The following is a 20,957-nucleotide window of genomic DNA, read 5'->3' as shown; positions in this document are numbered from 1 at the left end:
CCATGGTTCTTGTGATTGTCAGATCTAGCATTGTGTTTTTAGATTCATCATGCTTCAGCTAGAATTATGAATTAAAGTGGGTTGTCAGGTTTTTCAGGCCACAGTAAATATAGAACTGTTATCAATGCATGGCTTATATATTTGTTGCAGTATCTGTGCAGAACTTAGATATAAGGCACCATGTACACGGGACGCTGCTAAACGTATGTGACCATGTACACAGTCTCGTTTATTGCCATTTTTAGGCAGTTGCGTTTAACCTTCCTGGCGGTATTCCCGAGTCTGACTCGGGGTTAGATTTTCCTGCTGCGAGCGGTAACCCCGAGTCAGACTCGGGCTTGCCTTGCTAGATCCACAGGCATGTTTTACTTACCTTGTCCCTGGATCCAGCGATGCCACCGCGCTGTGTGAGCGAGCAGGACCTCGCTCGATTCACACAGTGCCTCCGTGTGACGCCGATCTCCGTTCCCTGCGACGTTACGACGCACGGGGACGGAGAACGGCGCCAAATTCAAAAAAGTAAACAAACACCTTACATACAGTATACTGTAATCTTATAGATTACAGTACTGTATGTAAAAAAAACACACCCCCCCTGTCCCTAGTGGTCTGTCCTGTGTCATGCATGTCATTTTATATAATAAAAACGTTTCTTTCTCCCTGCAAACTGTAGATTGTCCATAGCAACCAAAAGTGTCCCTTTATGTCAAAAATAGTTTTAGATCAGCTAAAAAACAGCGATAATAAATTATAATCACTTGCAGAATTGTGCGATAGCGATTTGTGGGGAAATTCGTCATAAAAAAAAAAAAATAATGACAGCAACAATTCTGCAACTGAGCAAATTTCAGTGATTTTGATTTGATTACATTATTGAATAATTTTTATTATAATTATATTATTATTTGTTATAATTATTTATAATTATTTATTATATTATAATTTATAATTTTGTTTTTAAAAAAATGTCATACCCGGGATGCCTATTAGAAGCTTGTTTGGTCAGATTTAAGTGAGTTATTTCTAAAAATTACAGACCTACAATATAAAACGCCAAATTTCCTTGCAAATAATGGTACCGCTTTTAGCATGTTTTTTCTGACAGAATCATACCGCCAGGGAGGTTAACAGCGTTTCTTTAAAAGCATGGGTTCAGACACAGACTATGTCCACATTTTCAGATGCCATTTAGTTTATAGGCGTTTTTCGTTTTTGACCACTTTTGAAACGCTTCTAAACGCAAACGCGGCTAAATGCAGCATGTAAACGTGGCAAAATGGACGTTTTAAATGCGGGTTACTATCTATCAAGTTAAATAGTTCAGGGGCAGTTGTAAAAAACGGCCCGTGTACATGGCGCATAAGGCTAATCATACACACTTTGATTTCCCCATCAATGCTGAACGGCCTGTATGGAGGAATCCCCCCTGTGGGCCATTGTATTCTGACAGCTGCTGCTCATGCGACTGTCAGAATACCTTAACATTGACTGCATTTGATTGACCGCAGTCATTTTAATGCTTTACTTATCTGATTTACCATCTGGCTCCTTTGATTTTTAATTAAAAAATTGTCAAGCCATGTGGTTCTAACAGGGCCACCCACAACTCAAAATGTAACCTCAAATATCACTAGCATAGATGTCGGCATGTATAGCTAGCATTAATGGCAGGCAGGGGGATAACAGACATCTCCCTAAGAACCATGGGTAGAAATGTAGCAGCCTCCTAGTTTAGCTGCTAGGATGTATATAGTTAGGTTAGTGTAATTTGCTCCTCTGCCTAATGGGGGGAGCTAGAGGAAAATGTATTGTCTAGCATTCTGCCTAACAGAGTGCTGCAATTTAATAGACAGGACTGCTCATGATGTTCTGGAAACTACTAGACCTTTCTGGAACATGGGTGGGAGCTAGGCAAATGGGCAGCATGAATATGTATGCAGCTCTGGCGATTTGCTGGGGAAGGTGCCCCTGAGCATGCTGGGTGCTGGCGTATATACAGTATATATTCTGGGAACACATGGGCTCTGGGTCATTCCCATTGGGGATTGCCCCAGCTGGCGGAGAGGCTGCTGCCAAAAGGCCTCAGGTGGGCGACCTGAGGGCCTGAAACTAGGACAGAAGAGTGGTCTTGGTTCTCCTAAGCTGACTAAGGGGGAAGTTCACAAAGGATCCATCTGGTATCACGGAGAGAGGCAGCTGGTTGATCTTCAATGGCCTGTGGATACAGACATCTGTGGGATCTCAGGGACTAGTGCTGTTAACCCCCCCCCCCTGCTCTTCTCTAGCCATTTAAAGAGCCCAGCTAAAGAGATCAGTGGCTAGTGATCTTTCTACCTGCCACTTCCTGCAAGAAACTTTGCCCAAGCTTCTTCTACTACTACCAATTCAGCAGTAGTCTTCCATCTGCTCCCAGCAAAGGACTTCACCTAAGGCTCCATCTTAGAACAGCTAGTGTCCTCAAAGCTTTGTTTTGGAGTATTCTACTGCACTCCCCTTACCCTATCCAAGTTCCTTTAAAATAAAACTACGAAACAAACACCCCTAGACTGGTCTGGTGTGGTGTGTGTGCATCTGGCTGCAGTAATACCTTGTGCCTGGCTGTCAGTGCAGAAGTGGGGAATACCTGAGCATTACTCTAGCAGCTCTTACAAGGGTAGTTCTACAGAAGGATATCTACAATATCTTGCACCAGTTGTAAGGGAGTCAGAACATTCCAAAAGCTTCCAGCTTCATATTAGGGGAAGTTGAAAAAAGACACAAGTCCATCAAGTCCAACCTGTGTGTGTGCTTTTATGTTAGTATTACATTGTATATCCCTGTATGTTGTCGTCTTTCAGGTGCCTAGCTAATAGTTTTTTTTTTTTAATTATTGGTGCTCCATGCTGAAACAGCTGCCTGCGGAAAATAATTCCACATCCTTGCCGCTCTTAGGCCCCATACACACGATAGAATCCATCCGCAGATAAATCCCAGCAAATGGGTTTCTGCGGATAGATTCTATGGTGTGTACACGCCAGCGGATCTCTTTCCGCGGAGAAATCTCCTCTGGGATGGATTCCAGCAGATCGAATATTTGTTGTGCTGCACAACGAATCCATCTGCTGGAATCCATTCCAACGGATGGATCCGCTCGTCTGTACAGACTTACCGGATCCATCCGTCCAAAGGGATTCCCCGCACGCGTCGTAATGATTTGACGCATGCGTGGAATTCCTTATATGACAGCGTCGCGCCCGTCGCCGCGTCATAATCGCGGCGACGGCGCGACACGTCATCGCCAGAGGATTTCCGCGCGGATTTCAATGGGATGGTGTGTACACTCCATCCCATCGAAATCAGCGGATATCTTTGAGAGGATTTATCCGTGGAAACGGTCCGCTGGACCGTATTCGCGGATAAATTCTCCCGTGTGTATGGGGCCTTACAGTAAAGAACTCTATGCAGTTTAAGGTTAAATCGCTTTTCTTCTAATTTTAGTGAATGGCCGTGTGTCTTCTTAGATTTCCTTTAAACGTTTTTAAAAGTTTTATCCCTTTTGTGGGGTCACCAGTATGGTATTTGTATATTTAAATCATATCTCCTCTCAATGTTCTCTTCTCCAGAAAGAATACGTTTAGTGCTCATAACCTTTCCTTATAACTAAGGTCCTCCAGTCCCTTTATTAGCTTTTTTCCCCTTCTCTGAACTCTTTCCAGTTCCAGCACACCCTTCCTGTGGACTTGTGCCCAGAACTGGATGGCATACTCCAGGTGCGGCCAGACCAGAGTCTTGTAGAGTGGGAGAATTATTGTTTTATCTCTGGAGTTAATCCCCTGTTTAATGCATGCCAATATTCTGTTTTCTTTACTTGCAGCAGCTTGGCATTGCATGCCACTGCCGAGCCTATCTACTAGGACCACCAGGTCCTTTTCCAATCTAGAAAAAATACAACAATAGTGGCGTAAAAACTGTAGTGTACAAAGTAAAAGCAAGTTCATACAAGTCCTTTGAGCTATATGGCTCTTAGTGTGAAGTAACAGTCTTATTTGCCCAAGGCAGCCTTGCATAGGGAGCTGAAGCAGGACTCAAAATCATGTAAAAAGAGTAAACAGAAAGACGGGCGCCACTTGAGTAAAACTGTATAATTTAATAGCCAAAAATGCATTAAAACACTCACATAGAAGTTTCTTTTATAGAGGCATGGTGATGTCCTGTGATAAAACACTCTTGACAAAGCTTGACAAAGGAGCATGCAGTGTCTCCATCTCATCACTGCGCATGCTCCGAAACACGTAGCATGATGTCCGTGGCGTCATCCTGCTCCACGCTGTGTTTCAGCATTCGTCCGAGCCCTGTAGATTGCGCCCCACACCTCGCTCTGATCATTGCCTGAAGACCCGGAAGTCACCTGGTGGACAGGACACCGGCCCGTCTCCACACGGCTACACAGAATCACAGGAACATCTCAAGACCGCTGACCAGGGCGGAGAGTGTTTGATCACAGGACATTAACATGCCTCTATAAAGAAACTTCTATGTGAGTGTTTTAATGCATTTTTGGCTATTAAATTATACAGTTTTACTCAAGTAGCGCCCGTATTTATGTTAACTCGTTTTCCATTCTAGATTTCCCCAGAGTTTTTCCCCCAAGTGAGTAGATTGCATTCATATTTTTGCCACCTAAATGCATTATTTTTAATTGTTCTATATTAAACCTCATTTGCCATGTAGTGTCCCACCACATTAATTTGTAAATCTTTTTACAAGGTTTCCACATCATGCAGAGAAATTATTGTCCTGCTTAGCTTAGTTTCGTCCGCAAATACTGAGATTAAGCTGTTTATCCCATCCTCCAGGTCAATTATGAATAAATTAAATAGGATTGGTCCCAGAACAGAACCACAGACCATTCCAAGTACTCCCTGTTTATCACTACCCTCTGAAATGGCCGCTGTAGCCAGTTTTCAAACAATGTACTCACTCTATGGTTCATGCCCACAGACCTTAGTTTGTACAGTAAACGTTTATGGGGAACTGTATCAAATGCCTTTGCAAAATCCAGATACACCACGGCTATAGGCCTTCCTTTATCTGGATGGTAGCTCACCTCATAGAAGGTTAATAGGTTGGTTTGGCAATAACGATTCTTCATGAATCCATGCTGATTACTGCTAATGATACAGTTTTCATTATTAAAATCTTGTATATAGTCCCTTATCATCCCTTTAAAGATCTTGCATACTATTGATGTTAGGCTAATTGGTCTGTAATTCCCAGGGGTGGATCTTGGCCCTTTTTTTAAATATTGGAGCTACATTGACTTTTCTCCAATCTGCTGGTACCATTGCAGTCAGTAGACTGTTCGTAAAAATTAGGAACAATGGTCTGGCAATTACTTGACTGAGTTCCTTAAGGACCCTCGGGTGCAAGCCAATCTGGTCCCGGTGACTTAGTAATGTAAAGTTTTTCAAGTCTACTGTACAATTTTATATATATATATATATATATATATATATATATATATATATATATTTATTTTTTTAAATGTTGGATTATAGTCTATGAAAATGTAGGGTTTTCCCCAGCACCAATTGCATTACTAGCTGTGATATTACTAAGGTCAATTTACCCAGTGCTGTGGCACAACCCTTTAGACACTTAAGCCTTGTTCTTTAAAAAATGTTACTCCTAAAGAAGGGTCTGGAAATATTAGAAGTGGAAGGAAATTACCTTATGGACCATCTACAACAGTGGTCTCCAAACTGCGGCCTGAGGGCCAGATGTGACCCTTTGCTAGCCTTAATCCATCTCTTGGTTTAATTCACTAATTCCTCCCACTGACACAGACACTGGGGTCCTGTTTCTGATACCAAGAGTGGGGCATAATTCCTGCCACAGATACTAATGATATATAGGGCATTATTCCTCCCACTAATATGAATGATGGGGCATTATTCCTCCCACTGACCCCAGCTATGGGGCACTATTCCTCCCACTGACCCCAACCATGGGGCCCTATTCCTCCCACTGCCACCAACAACGGGGCACGGTTTCTTCTACTGATGCTAGTACCGATAATATTAGATACTATTTGATACAGTAGATACTGGTACTATTCCTCCTACTACTTTTCCTATTGACCACCGAGCCTGAAGCCATGTTTACTGATGCTAGGCCCAGGACATTTTCTACCCTCAGTGGACACAATCCTGCCTGAAGAACAGTGAAATTGGCCTTTGATCCTTGATCCACAATATATGCTGATGTGCCTCTCAATGTTAGAAACTGCATCGGATCACAGGAAGTATGACTGTCTCCTGTGGCCTTAGTCACTGTGGTCACTATCCATTTACACCAGATACTGTGGATTCACCAGTAGTACTTTAACATTTATTGTTTCTGCTAATGATATGCTGTTCTTCATGTATGCTTTGCTATATAGTCTGCAGTTCTATTTCCTAGAATTGGTATAAATCTCTATAATGCCAGACTGTTACTGCTATTAAAAGGCTTTTATGGAAATTAAATAGTAAATGAATGTGTTGTTGTTTTTAAATGCCAGGTACTCTTTGCACATATTTACCTTAGTGCTTGTATGCTACTTCATCATGATGAATGCAAGTCAAGAAAGAGTTCACAGGTAAGGTCTATGGATTTTGCATTCTTCACATAACCTATTGTACATACTGCATATGATGCCATATGAAGGATAAGGGTAGCCACAGCTTTATGCGGACGGGATAAGCACATGCCCTGCCATGCTTGTTTTTTTTTAATTTATTTTTTAATGGCTAATATTTTTAATAGTACTATTTTTTCCTAGTTGATATAAACAAAAATTCCTAATGGTTGCGTTCACAAATGGACAGATGTTTTTGAAGTGGAATTTTAGCCATGACAACTTGATTAAAAAATTAGCAAGAAACATACAATCCACATTGATATTTATGCTACCAAAATTAGTATGTGCTGTAAATTGCATCAAGCATTGTTCCTGTTTCTTCTTGCTGGAGGCTGCCATTTTGTTCAGGCCCAGAGCCCCATGAACAGCATTACATCTTTAGGCTGTCAGCAGATCAGCCTCTACAAATTGGGCACAGTGCCTAAAAATGGAGAGCAACTGAGTATGTGCAGAGCAGGGTGAGACAGTGCAATACTGAAATGTAAACAGTATAGGCACTTATTTCTAATGTTTTATACAGTTATACCTGTAAAAGGGACCAGCCTGAAGTGATTCAGCAGGACTTAATTTTATGACTAAAGTTCCACTTTAAGTTTATCTAAAGCCCACACTTTTTGTTCTAGTTTTTGATAGAGTGGGGTTAAACTCCCTATTAGAGTGGGGTTAAACTCCCTATTATTTTTTTTTGCCATTTTTGGGGACATTTACTTCACTTCCTGATCTGGAGACAAAACTAATACAAACGATCGGAATTTCCGGCAACAAAACCATGGATTTTTTTCCGACAAAATGTTGGCTCAAACTTGTGTTGCATACACACGGTCACACAAATGTTGTCTGAAATTCCAAACGTCAAGAACGTGGTGACGTACAACACTACGACGAGCCGAGAAAAATTAAGTTCAATGATTCCGAGCATGCGTAGGATTTTTGTGCGTCGGAATTGCATACAGATGATTGGAATTTCCGACAAGGACTTTTGTTATCGGAAAAATTGAGAACCAGCTCTCAAACATTTGTTGTTGGAAATTCCGACAGCAAATGTCTGATGAAGCATACACCCGGTCGAAATATCCGACCAAAAGCTCACATCGAACATTTTTTTGTCGGAAATTCCGATCGTGTGTACGCGGAAAAAGAGTGAAAGGGAATCCCTATAAAGTGAGTGGAAATCCCAGCAGACAGACGAACAACAAGAAAAACAGGAGTTTCAACATTTTTCCATTCTAGCCAAACCAGAAAGAGAAAAGGTTTGGCTTTAGTTATATTTTAGGATACACTTGTCTTACAAACAAGTATAACTGGTTCCATGAATAAAATGTGGGTACCTAGAACAGCCTACAAATGAACAATCCCAGAGGCCCTGAGTGCTTTTTATTGTGACACAATAACCAATAGAGACAGGTAGTAGAAGGCTAATATTGATAAATATTGGTTGTGTAGTTCTGCAGCTTTAACCCAAAAAGTTTGCTATTACAAGCTTTTCCTTTTGTGTAGCATTGTTATTTTTATGTGCCAGCATGACCGTTCTTGTGGCTTTGTCCATATTTATACCAATAAATAAAATGATCTACATCTAATAATTTATAATTCAGCACAAACCCAGTTTTAACCACTTGCTGCCCGCCTGCAATGTGGACCACTTTGGCAAAGCGACGTATCGTATATCGTTGCCTACTTCTAGGTTTAGGGTGCGCGCCCTCTGCCCAGCACCCGCTGTGATTGTGCACAGTGGGAGCCTGTCAGCAAGTCCTAGCAAATGATTCACAGCTGGGACATGCTGATCGGCTGTGTGCAATCACAGCCCAGTTGGTAAACACAGGGCTCTGTACAGATGGAGCGATCTCTCAGCTTTGCTTTACTTTGTAGGGATGAGAAACTGAGAAATCTAGTAGTAAAAGCAGCATGCATTACACATATTTAGTCATAGTCAGGCACATTTAATCCTTTGATCGCCCTAGATGTTAACCCTTTTCCAGCCAGTGTGATTAGTACAGTGACCGTGTATATAATTTTCACTGATCACTGTATTTATGACACTGGTAATGTCAGTGGCAGTTAGTTCCCCCCAGCGTCAGTTAGTGTCAGATTATCCACAGCCCTATCGCAGTCCCATTATAAGTCGCTGATCACTGCCATTTAGTAGTATTAAAAAGAATATTTTTATATATATATATATATATATATATATATATATATATATATATATATACACACACACACACACACACACCATAGTTTGTAGGCACTAGAACTCTCACACAAACCAATCCAATGTACACTTTTTTATTTTTATCAAATACATGTAGCAGAATACATTTTGGACAAAATGTGTTAAGAAATTATAATTTTATTTCATTGGATATGTTTTGTAGCATAAAGAAAAAGTATTGTGTTTTTTTTTTTTGTTTTTTTTTAATTTTTGGTTATATTGCAAAAAATAAAAAACCCTGTGGTGATCAAATACCACCAAAAGAAAGCTCCTTTTGTGTAAAAAAATAATATAGAGTTGCATGCAGTTTAAATAGCGCTGTGCCAAATAGCAAAAAATAGCCTGGTTTCAAAGGGGATAAAATCTTTCAGGGCTCGAGTGCTTAAGATGGTGATTTAGCTGTTTATATTACTCATAAATCATGTTGAAATGGATTTATTTTTTAGATACAACTGAGACAAAGTGTGTATTTTACTTTTTTTTTTCACAGGTACTCTTTTATAACCGCCATGAGTTATCTAACATTGTGCCAGATTAACAGAGTGTACATATTCAACTATGGCATCCTGACTACGGACTTCTCTGGGTAGGTGCACATAGTAAGCGCGTAACAGGAAATAACCAGAGAAATGTGTTTAAATTAACTGTTATGCCGCGTACACACGAACAGGCTTTTGCCCGGCCAAAAGCACATCGGAATTCCGACGGAATTCCGACGGAATTCCGACGGAATTCCATCGGAGTAAAAGAGAACATGTTCTATATTTAAACTCCGATGGAATTCATCGGAATTTGCAATGGGGCATACACACGGTCCTCCGTCTGACTTTTTCCATCGGAAATTCCAATCGTGTGTACAGGGCTTTACGCACAACTGTCAGTTAGGCTGGATTCACACCTATGCATTTTTAGTGCTTTTTGCATTTTGCAGATTTGCGTTACAGAACGTGTTTCATAGGAAACCATGTTAAATGGACTGTAGTACAAATCTACAAAAAGCACTAAAACTGCATAGGTGTGAATCCAGCCTGATGCCGCGTACACACGATAATTTTTCGGCATGAAATAAACGTTGTTTTAAAAAAATTTAATTTAAAATGATCGTGTGTGGGCTTCACATCATTTTTCGGCTTCTAAAAAAGAGCATGCTGCATTTTTTAACCACGTTTTAAATGATGTAGTTTTTCGGGTTGTAAAAAATGATCGTGTGTGGGCTAAAACTACGTTAAAAACCTGCGCATGCTCAGGAGCAAGTTATGAGACGGGAGCGCTCGTTCTGGTAAAACTACTGTTCATAATGGAGTAAGCATATTCATCACGATGTAACAGACAGAAAAGCGCGAATCGTCTTTTACTAACACGGAATCGGCTAAAGCAGCCCAAAGGGTGGCGTCATCCGCATTGAACTTCCCCTTTATAGTGCCGTCGTACGTGTTGTACGTCACCGCGCTTTGCTAGAACATTTTTAAAAAACAATGGTGTGTGGGCAACGTCGTTTTAATGATGAAGTTGGAAAAACTTCGTTTTTTCTACATGCCGAAAAACTTCTTTTTTTTTCATGCCGAAAAATGATCGTGTGTACGCGGCATTAGACAGAATAGAACATTTTGTTGCTAAGCACCATTTGTTTAAGTGGCTTGTCCTAACAAATAGGCAGTATATACTGCACTATTAGATGCACGAATATACTTATAATGGTTGGTGATAGTACGATAATGTATTTTCTATCTTCTAGGCCGTTGATGATTGTTACTCAGAAAATCACAACACTGGCCTTCCAGTTACATGATGGTAAGTATAAACATTTAAGGCAGACCTGTCTTCTTTTTTTTTTTTTTTTATAAAAAATGTAACTCACTTCCTGTCCTTGTGACAGAAGGGCACAATGCCATTGAGACCAGAAGACAAAAACTGTATTAATAACATGACAAAGGTACTAACCTTTTTTTCATTTTTATAATAAAGTGCTTTGTTGCAGTCTGTGTCCCATCTGGAGAGATTTGCAATCACTTCCTGATCTAGAAGTGGGGAGAAATCACCCTGATTTGGGGGATTTAAAAAAATAAAAATAAAGTTTTGTTTGTCATTGGGTTGCAGACTAGTTACCAAGTGGATAGTCTCTTTTTAGCTTCTCATTTTACTAAAGCAAACCTATAAAGTCTTCACGTGCACTGTTCTTAATGGAGCGTTAGCATGTCTGCTTTTCTTTGCTAGTTCCGCAAATATTCAAAGGTGATATAGTACAAACTGAAAGTGTCAGAGAGGGAAAAAAACGGGGCACTGGATAATGTATATAAATACCTATTTTTGATGAATACAATTAATCTGAAATACACTTACAAAATAGAGACTTGATCATTTACGTAGAACTAAAGGCAAAACATTTTTTTTTGTGGATAGGGTAAGGGAGAGTTATAACCCTGGGCAGGTTTTTTGTGCCATCTGCGTTCCATTGGGCAGATTTCCCCTCACTTCCTGTCCCATAGCCAAAACAGGAAGTTAGAAGAAATCCCTTCAAAGTGAATCCCGATGTGTCACTAGGTTCCCCAGAACTATTCTCCTCATTGCATGGTTTCCCCTCTATTCCTGTTCTGGTGCCTTTAGTTGTACTTGAACTCTCTCCTGTCCCCTCCCAGCAGCCCTTTTACTGGGTCTTTATGTCGGGGGAAGAGGGGGTGTGTGCAGGGCCGGATTAACATAGGGGCTACTGGAGCTGCAGCACCAGGCCCCTACCTTAATATAGGCCCAGGCTGCCCAGTTTTTCTGTCACTTGTAAACACGGAAGCCTGGCTTCTGTGCTACAAGTGACAGTGCGCTGCTCCCTCAAAACTTCCCTGCACTACACAGCACACAGGGCAGACACAGAGGGATAGTTGCCAGGGCACGGATGTGTGTAGAAGCGTCAGAGAGGTGGTGGCTGAGAAACAGCCTGGCGCTCGAGTGCCATGCCCCCTTCTGGACGATCATACTGCTGCGCTGCTGCTGCTGTCCAGTGGTGGAGAGCCACTAATGGACTGTATGGAAGACCAAGACTGACTGTTTCTGAGGCCCCGTACACACGGTCGGACAAAACCGATGAGAATGGACCGAGGTTCAGTTTCATCGGTCCAAACCGACCGTGTGTATAGCCCATCGGTCTGTTTTCCTTCTGTCCAAAATTTTAAAACATCTCATCAGTTTGGAACGACCGTGTGTACGGGGCCTGAGAGGTGAGCAGATGGGAGAGGATGTTTCTGTAAAGATGAGGGCAGTGAGGGAGCAGGAGTCAGAGCTGAAGCAGCTGAATGCAGAGGGTATCTGTTGGGGGAGGAAGGGGTTGAAAGTAGCTGCAGAGATAATCTGTGAGAGAAGGGTGCAGAAGTGAGCTATGGATGTGGGGGCAGAAGTGTCCTCTGTGCATAGCAAACCTCTGAATCCTGCAATCTGTGCCTAACACCTTCTTGTGTATTACACTGTCCTGATCCCATTGCTCTGTGTATTATGCTGTCCTGTTCCCATCGCTCTGGGTATTACGCTGTCCTGTCCCAAACACTCTGTGTATTACACTCCTGACCCCAGCACTCTGTGTATTATGCTCTCCTGACCCCATCGCTCTGTGTATTATGCTCTCCTGACCCCAGCGTTCTGTCTATTAAGCTGTCCTGACCCTAGTGCTCTGTGTATTATGTTGTCCTGAACCCAGTGCTCTGTGTGTTACACCCCTTACCCCATCGCTTTGTGTATTACACTCCTGACCCCAGCACTCTGTGTATTACACTCCTGACCCCAGCGCTCTGTGTATTACATTCTCCTGGACCATGTGCTTGTGTGTAATGCACTTCTGCTTTTATTTAACAATGTCCCTTTAAAATCCTCCCACTGTACAATTTGGCCACACCCACCCTATGATGTGGTGTGCTCCTCGGGAGAGTTCCTGCACCTATTCTTTGAGAAGAAAAGCCCTGGGCTTAGCCTTCCAAAAAGGAACAGGTCATGCAGGGAAAGCAATATGCCGTTTGGAGCAATTTCCCCTGGCCTGACCGATCCTGAATTCTGCAAACACTGCCTGGGCCGGGTGGTGGCGGGATTAATAATGGGCACCAGATGGGCAGTCCTAATGGAAGTGCATTAGGTCTACACAGCTGTGCCCTTCAACCTCACTTCAGGGCACGCCTCACATGCTGATTCAGGGCTCTTATGGAAGCCTGGGACTTCAGAAGCATTGGGCCCGTACTGCTGCACCCTTTCACTTCAGAGCGCACATCGATGCAGGGCCCTTAAGGCCCACCAAAATCTTTATCGCCAGGCCCATGATGCTCCTAATCTGGCCCTAGGTGTGGGGAGAGAGGATCTTCTCTTCTCAGAAATTCAGAGCTGTTCTGTCTGCTCTGCAGATTCCCTGTGTTATCTCAATGAACCTTCTTAGTTTTTTATCATGGACTAAAGAATATTTAATAATAAAAACAAATTATTTAGTAGAGAGCCGAAAATAGAAGTGGTTGAGTAGTTTTAAAAAAAGTCTCTAAATATGCTAACGCCACTCATTCCACCCAAATGTTGTATGTTGTCATTACCACAACAGAGTATTTCTGGCAGCCCAACAGGTGTTTGTCTTTCACTTGCAGGATCTTTAACCCCCTTCATGCCTAAGGTAAAACAAATCTTAATGCCTAAGCACAATTTAACAATTTTGATATGTGTTAGTAAAACCGTACATATCATCACCTGTGCATCCAGGTGTATTATACCTTGCTTTTTCCGGACAAATTGGGGTTTCATTTGGTGGTAAAAGGTAATGGATATCTCCTGATTTTATTTTTATTATTATTATTATTATCAAAGGAAAACTGTCCCAAAATGGTAAAAAAATAAAAAATATTTTAAATTTAGCTGAATATTTCTTGTTACTACCATAACCTACCACCAAAGCACAACCCAAAAAATCCTCCATCTCCGGACTTTTGCAGCAATACCGCACATGTGTATGTTAGTACCTGTAGTACAGCCCAAAAACAATTATACCTAAAACATTCTGATGCTAACTGATTTTAAAATTGCCTTTTAAAAAAAAAAAAAAAAAAATCCTGCCCAAAATATATTGACCCTGATCTTTGACCCTTACTTGACACTAATTCTGGCACTGACCTAGATCAAACCTTGATTTAGCTATTTTTTATTTATTATTTTACACACCGCTTTTTTTTTTTTTGTGCAAGGAGAAAGATAGAGATACAATTAGGTAGATTGACAAAGAGTTAGGCCGGCTTATCTACAGATAAGCCGACCTAACTCTTAATCTAAGCCGGCCTATGTTTAAGTGTATTCTCAAACAGAGATACACTTAAACATATCTAAGATAGGACGGCTTGCGCCGTTCTATCTTAGGTTGCAATGTTTCTTTTGGCCGCTAGATGGCGCTTCCATTGCGGCCGGCCTAGATTATGTAAATGAGGTGATACGCCGATTCCCGGCGATTTACGAGCGTACGCCGGGCCTACACCGTCGAGTTACGTCGTTTCCGTACGCGATAGGCCGCCTAAAGTTATTCCACCTATGAGGTGGAATAACAATGTTAAGTATGGCCGCCGTTCCCGCCACGAGGTTCGAATTTTTAAGTCGTTTGCGCAAGTCGTCCACGAATCGGGATTTATGTCGTTTACGTACGCGTCGGAATCAATAGGCCCGTACGGCCTACTTAGCCGCAATGCGCACTGGGAAATGTAGTGGCCCGGCGCATGCGCAGTGTAAAAAACTTCAAAAAACGTGAGGTCAAGCCTCATTTCAATACTACACGCCCCCCTCCCAGTCATTTGAATTAGGCGCGCTTACGCCCGCTCGTTTTAGGCTACGCCGCCGAAAATTTGAAGGTAAGTGGTTTGAGAATCTCTACTAACCTAAATAATTTACGGCGGTGTAGCCTAAAAAGAGTAGGCTAGGCCGTCCTAATTTTAGGCGCCCTTACGTGAATCTACCTAAATGTATCTCTATTCCCAGGGAGAGGAACACAGGGGCAAGCTTCACAGTGACTGATCACTGTGACAACCGATTTAGAGGTTATCACCGCGATCAGGTGACCCGAAACCGTTTGTTTCGGTTTACAATTGTTCAAACAGGACCCGGGGCTCTCAATGAGAAGCCCAGTCCAGATCCAGAGAGGCTGCATATTTGTGTACTGTCGGCATGAAGAATTCTAAGGGGAAAAAAATTGGGAATGCGCATTTCTTGTAGAGATGTACTGCATGTGCAAATTTATTTTTTCAAGTGACAAGATCTTTACATTTTAAAACCACAGAGGTGATCAAATACCACCAAAAGAAATCTCTATTTGTGGGGAAAAAAAGAAAACCAAGTTTATTTGAGTACAACGTTGCATGAATGCTGTTTTTGGCTTCAGGCTTTTATTTCTGCAGCCAGTAAATTCCCCAGTATGTTATCCTATGTGTCCATGCACACATAGGCTGTCATTAGCGTTTTTTGGCAGGGGTGTTTTCTGTCTGGAAAAAAACCCCCAGAACTAGTGGGTTTTAAGAGGAGTTTTTCAGTTGTACAAATGCTCGAACTATGATAAAAGCTTGAAGCGCAAAAAAAACGCAATTATTCAACGTTTATCAGCGTTTTTGAGCCATAAGCTTATGTGGGAGTATAGTTTTGCTAAAAAAAAAAGGTGAAAAACGCTGCAAGACTCATTCTACAGCTTTCTACAGGTAACGCTGCTGACGTTTTTATATGGTCCAGTGTGCATGAGGCCTTAAAGTAATGCAGTCTTATATTGCCAAAAAAATGGCCTAGTCATGAAGGGGGGGTAAACCTTCCAAAGGGCAAGTGGTTATTCATAGTTTGCAGAAAGTGCTTATAGATAGTAGTAGTCAAGAACTGGTTCAGTATGTTTTTTGTATTTGTGATTGTGTTTAATACTGTATATACAGTGAGGAAAATAAGTATTTGAACACCCTGCTATTTTGCAAGTTCTCCCACTTGGAAATCATGGAGGGGTCTGAAATTGTCATCGTAGGTGCATGTCCACTGTGAGAGACATAATCCAAAAAAAAAATTCCAGAAATCACAATTTATGATTTTTTAACTATTTATTTGTATGATACAGCTGCAAATAAGTATTTGAACACCCGTCTATCAGCTAGAATTCTGACCCTCAAAGACCTGTTAGTCTGCCTTTAAAATGTCCACCTCCACTCCATTTATTATCCTAAATTAGATGCACCTGTTTGAGGTCATTAGCTGCATAAAGACACCTGTCCACCCCATACAATCAGTAAGAATCCAACTACTAACATGGCCGAGACCAAAGAGATGTCCAAAGACACTAGAGACAAAATTGTACACCTCCACAAGGCTGGAAAGGGCTACGGGGAAATTGCCAAGCAGCTTGGTGAAAAAAGGTCCACTGTTGGAGCAATCATTAGAAAATGGAAGAAGCTAAACACGACTGTCAATCTCCCTCGGACTGGGGCTCCATGCAAAATCTCACCTCGTGGGGTCTCAATGATCCTAAGAAAGGTGAGAAATCAGCCCAGGACTACACAGGAGGAGCTGGTCAATGACCTGAAAAGAGCTGGGACCACCGTTTCCAAGGTTACTGTTGGTAATACACTAAGACGTCATGGTCTGAAATCATGCATGGCACAGAAGGTTCCCCTGCTTAAACCAGCACATGTCAAGGCCCGTCTTAAGTTTGCCAATGACCATTTGGATGATCCAGAGGAGTCATGGGAGAAAGTCATGTGGTCAGATGAGACCAAAATAGAACTTTGTGGTCATAATTCCACTAACCGTGTTTGGAGGAAGAAGAATGATGAGTACCATCCCAAGAACACCATCCCTACTGTGAAGCATGGGGGTGGTAGCATCATGCTTTGGGGGTGTTTTTCTGCACATGGGACAGGGCGACTGCACTGTATTAAGGAGAGGATGACCGGGGCCATGTATTGCGAGATTTTGGGCAACAACCTCCTTCCCTCAGTTAGAGCTTTGAAGATGGGTCGAGGCTGGGTCTTCCAACATGACAATGACCCGAAGCACACAGCCCGGATAACCAAGGACTGGCTCTGTAAGAAGCATATCAAGGTTCTGGCGTGGCCTAGCCAGTCTCCAGACCTAAACCCAATAGAGAATCTTTGGAGGGAACTCAAACTCTGTGTTTCTCAGCGACAGCCCAGAAACCTGACTGATCTAGAGAAGATCTGTGTGGAGGAGTGGGACAAAATCCCTCCTCCAGTGTGTGCAAACCTGGTGAAAAACTACAAGAAACGTTTGACCTCTGTAATTGAAAACAAAGGCTACTGTACCAAATATTAACATTGATTTTCTCAGGTGTTCAAATACTTATTTGCAGCTGTATCATACAAATAAATAGTTTAAAAAATCATACATTGTGATTTCTGGATTTTTTTTTTTGATTATGTCTCTCACAGTGGACATGCACCTACGATAACAATTTCAGACCCCTCCATGATTTCCAAGTGGGAGAACTTGCAAAATAGCAGGGTGTTCAAATACTTATTTTCCTCACTGTATGTCTATACTCGCTGTAGTTTCCTCTTTTTCCTTTTAATCCTCAGCTGTTATTTTTATGTTTTACTTCTCCTTTTAAAGGGATGAGTCACAATGCTGAATCACTCACCAAGCAGCAACTTCAAAACTGCGTTAAGTAAGAGATTTTATGTAAATGGTTTTTTTTTTCAATAGATGAATGTGTTTGAAATAAGAACATGCATTTTACTATCGCATGTACCGTTTCTAGAGCTAAACGCATAGATAAAATAAGAAATTTATGTGAGCTTTAACCCTATTTTGTTTTGAATTTGGAAATGTTCCTGGTTGCTCTGTCTTGGGTCTTATTAAAACACAGTGGACATATCATAACTTCTGTTTTCAAGGCACTCTGCAGAACAGCGAGAATTTCAGTCCCCATTTGGGAGAGTCCCCCCACTTCCTGTTCTGTTTGATGTCAGTTACTTGGACAGGAAGTGAGGGGAAGTCTTACCGGGTGCAAACGCAACAATAAAAATATGACAGAGATTCTAACTTTTTTTTTTAGAAAAAGCATTTTGGCGCTTTCCCCTTGCTTCCTAATCTGTCTCACACTGATCAGATACACAGGAAATTTGGCAATATCGCTCCAATACTGCTTGAAACTTTCTGAAAGTAAAAGGTACTGAGGGTATTTTTAAAAGATTTTTGTCATTAGTGCATGAGATTTTTTCCATATGTATTGCATACTGCTTGGAGCCATCCAGTTTATGTTCTACACATAAGCTTTCTCTACAGTTCCTACAGCAGAAAAGGGAACATTTTTAGGCCTCATTCACACCAATGCAATGTAGTAACGCATGTGAATGCATTGTGGTGCCATTCTTTCAATGCATCTTCTAACAGTATACCACACCATACATAACAGTGCACTGTGCTAGGAAAAGTTACGTAGGCCTGGTTCTGGGTCCATTGTGGAGAACTAGACAGCCTATTTAAATGAACACCATGCTACTGTACTGTATCTCTAAAGGAATACATTGGACAACCTATGACAAGAAATATGTTAGGACTACAGAACACTTCTATCTTTCCTTTAATTTACAGGAATTTAGGCAGATTTTAGTGGTGCAGCCTTGTTGGATCACTACAGGAACCTGACTTAAAGAGTAACTAAAGACACAGGGCCAGATTCTCAAAGAGTTACGCCGGCGTATCAGCAGATACGCCGACGTAACTCCGAATCTAAGCCCGTTGTATGTGTAAGTGTATTCTCAAACTGAGATACACTTAAACATTCCTAAGATACGACGGCCTGCGCCGTCGTATCTTAGGGTGCAATATTTATGCTGGCCGCTAGGTGGCGCTTCCATTGTGGTCGGCGTAGAATATGCAAATGAGTCGTTACGCCGATTCACGAACGTACGCTTGCTTGTCACAGTAAATTTACGCCGTTACTGTAAGAGATACGCGGCGTAAAGATAAACATGCTCCCTAAGTGGCGTATCCAATGTTAAGTATGGTCGTCGTTCCCGCGTCGAAAATTTTACGTCGTTTGCGTAAGTGGTCCGTGAATGGGGCTGGACGCCATTTACGTTCACGTCGAAACCAATGACGTCCTTGTGACGTCATTTAGCGCAATGCACGTTGGGAAAATTTAGAGACGGCGCATGCGCAGTACGTTTAGCGCGGGAACGCGCCTAATTTAAATGATCCACGCCCCCTACCCGGATCATTTGAATTAGGCGGGCTTGCGCCGGGGGATTTACGCTACGCCGCCGCAACTTTACAGGCAAGTGCTTTGTGAATCAAGCACTTGCCCGTAAAACTTGCTGCGGTGTAACGTAAATGCGATACGTTACGCCGCCGCAGATCTACGTGAATCTGGCCCAAAACTTTTTTTTTAGGATAGAATAAGGGAGGGCTATAACCCCCGTCAGTTGTTTTTGCCATCTATGTTCTATCGGGGAGATTTCCCTTAAAAGGGTTGTAAAGGTTTGTTTTTTATTTTCTAAATGGGTTCCTTTAAGCTAGTGCATTAATGGTTCACTTACCTTTTCCTTCGATTTCCCTTCTAAATTTTTTTTTCTTTGTCTGAATTTCTCACTTTCTGTTCCTCCTCAGAAAGCTTGCCTCCATCATCCAAGCCGTTCTGGCCGGGGGTTAGTCAACGTGCTCGCCCCTCCCTTGGGACAGCAATAAAAACTGTCATTTACATCCTAACCTAATTTATTAAGACAATGTATACAATAAAAACAGTGAATTACTTTTAAAGCTGACCAAAACATGCAGGATTGTGTTGGGTTACTATTGATTTCACTTTCACTTGTGCCTGTTTATTGTATTGATTAACAGACTGTTTTGCATCAAGGGCTGGTTCACACCACAATTTCTGCGTTCCGGGTGCATTTCTTCATGCATGTTTTTGATGTGTTTTGGTGTGTTTTTTCCCCTCCTTTTTTTACTCCATTTGTCTCAATTGAGTACATGTGCATTCTGGTGCATTTTTAATTCACTTTGCTGCATTTCAGATGCATTCCAAGTAGAACATATGCAGCATGCATAGCTCCCAACTGTCCCTGATTTTGAGGGACTGTCCCTGATTTGGAGCACTGTCCCTCTGTCTCTCATTCCTCCTCATTTGTTCTTTATTTTGGTCTGATCTATATAGTTGTATATAAAATGCACTTTTTATCTATACAAATGTGTTTCCCAGCACTAAACCTTTCATCTGATTTCTTAATTGCTGCATTTGTAAATTTAAAAGCCAATATAAAGGAATAGTATTGGTAAAAAAAACACTTGTGGGTTTAACCAAGCTTGGTTTTTGTACAATTCTCCTTTAAGGGGGCGTGACAAGGGGTGTGTCTTATGCCTGCATACTTTTGCTGATAGGTGTCCCTCATTCGCATCTCAAAGTTGGGAGGTATGATCATGTTCTACTTTTGTTGACTGCACTGGTGTGAACTAAGTTCATTAGAATCCATGTTAAATGCTGTCTATGCTTTTTTTGATGCAGAATAAAAATGCACTGGGCTGCATCTGGTGTGAATCAGCCCTTAGTACATGTGTTTCATTACCTGTAAACTAAACAGTGCCCAGAAATGGTGAGGTAAGATATATAATATTTTAGACCACATATATATATACATAGAATTCAATCTATTTATTATTATATATATTATATTATATTATATATATTATCTGCAGGAAAAGACCAACTCTTTTGGAGTACCTTAGCTACCACCTGAATTTTATGAGTGTGCTTGCTGGGCCCTGCAGTAATTTCCAGGACTACATTGCCTTTATTGAAGGAAGTCACATACGATCAAAGTTAAAAGAAGTCAGCTTGAAAGAAAAACGCCATGTGTCAGATCCTTCCCCAAATGTGAGTACTAAAGGTATACAGCTTCCTTTCCTCACCTTTTTATAGCCAGTTTGTGCTCTTTATCTTGGGTTTTGGTTGAATGGAAATGGTCAGAACCAACTGTCCCCCCCCCTTAGTGTTTATAGATTCTGATTGCTGCACTTGGCATTGTCTCTCGTTTTTACCATTTATTTTCCATGATGAAAGCTGAGCTCCAGGTCAATATAAAAGACACAGATGAATGTAGCTGT

General features: G+C 41.5%; 1 protein-coding gene across 1 annotated transcript in view; it reads left to right on the top strand.

Annotated features, from left to right (window-relative positions):
- MBOAT1 (membrane bound O-acyltransferase domain containing 1) overlaps positions 1 to 20,957 on the top strand; it is a 105,231-nt gene that overhangs the window by 36,226 nt on the left and 48,048 nt on the right. Inside the window, exons 3-7 of the mRNA XM_040353782.1 lie at positions 6,542 to 6,619; positions 9,364 to 9,459; positions 10,609 to 10,664; positions 17,463 to 17,517; positions 20,550 to 20,727. Coding sequence (XP_040209716.1) covers positions 6,542 to 6,619; positions 9,364 to 9,459; positions 10,609 to 10,664; positions 17,463 to 17,517; positions 20,550 to 20,727 — 463 coding nt within the window. The remainder of the gene's footprint in view (positions 1 to 6,541; positions 6,620 to 9,363; positions 9,460 to 10,608; positions 10,665 to 17,462; positions 17,518 to 20,549; positions 20,728 to 20,957) is intronic.

Source organism: Rana temporaria, chromosome 5 (genome assembly GCF_905171775.1).
Source record: "Rana temporaria chromosome 5, aRanTem1.1, whole genome shotgun sequence".
Classification (NCBI taxonomy): domain Eukaryota; kingdom Metazoa; phylum Chordata; class Amphibia; order Anura; family Ranidae; genus Rana; species Rana temporaria.
This window is presented reverse-complemented; position numbering and strand designations above follow the sequence as displayed.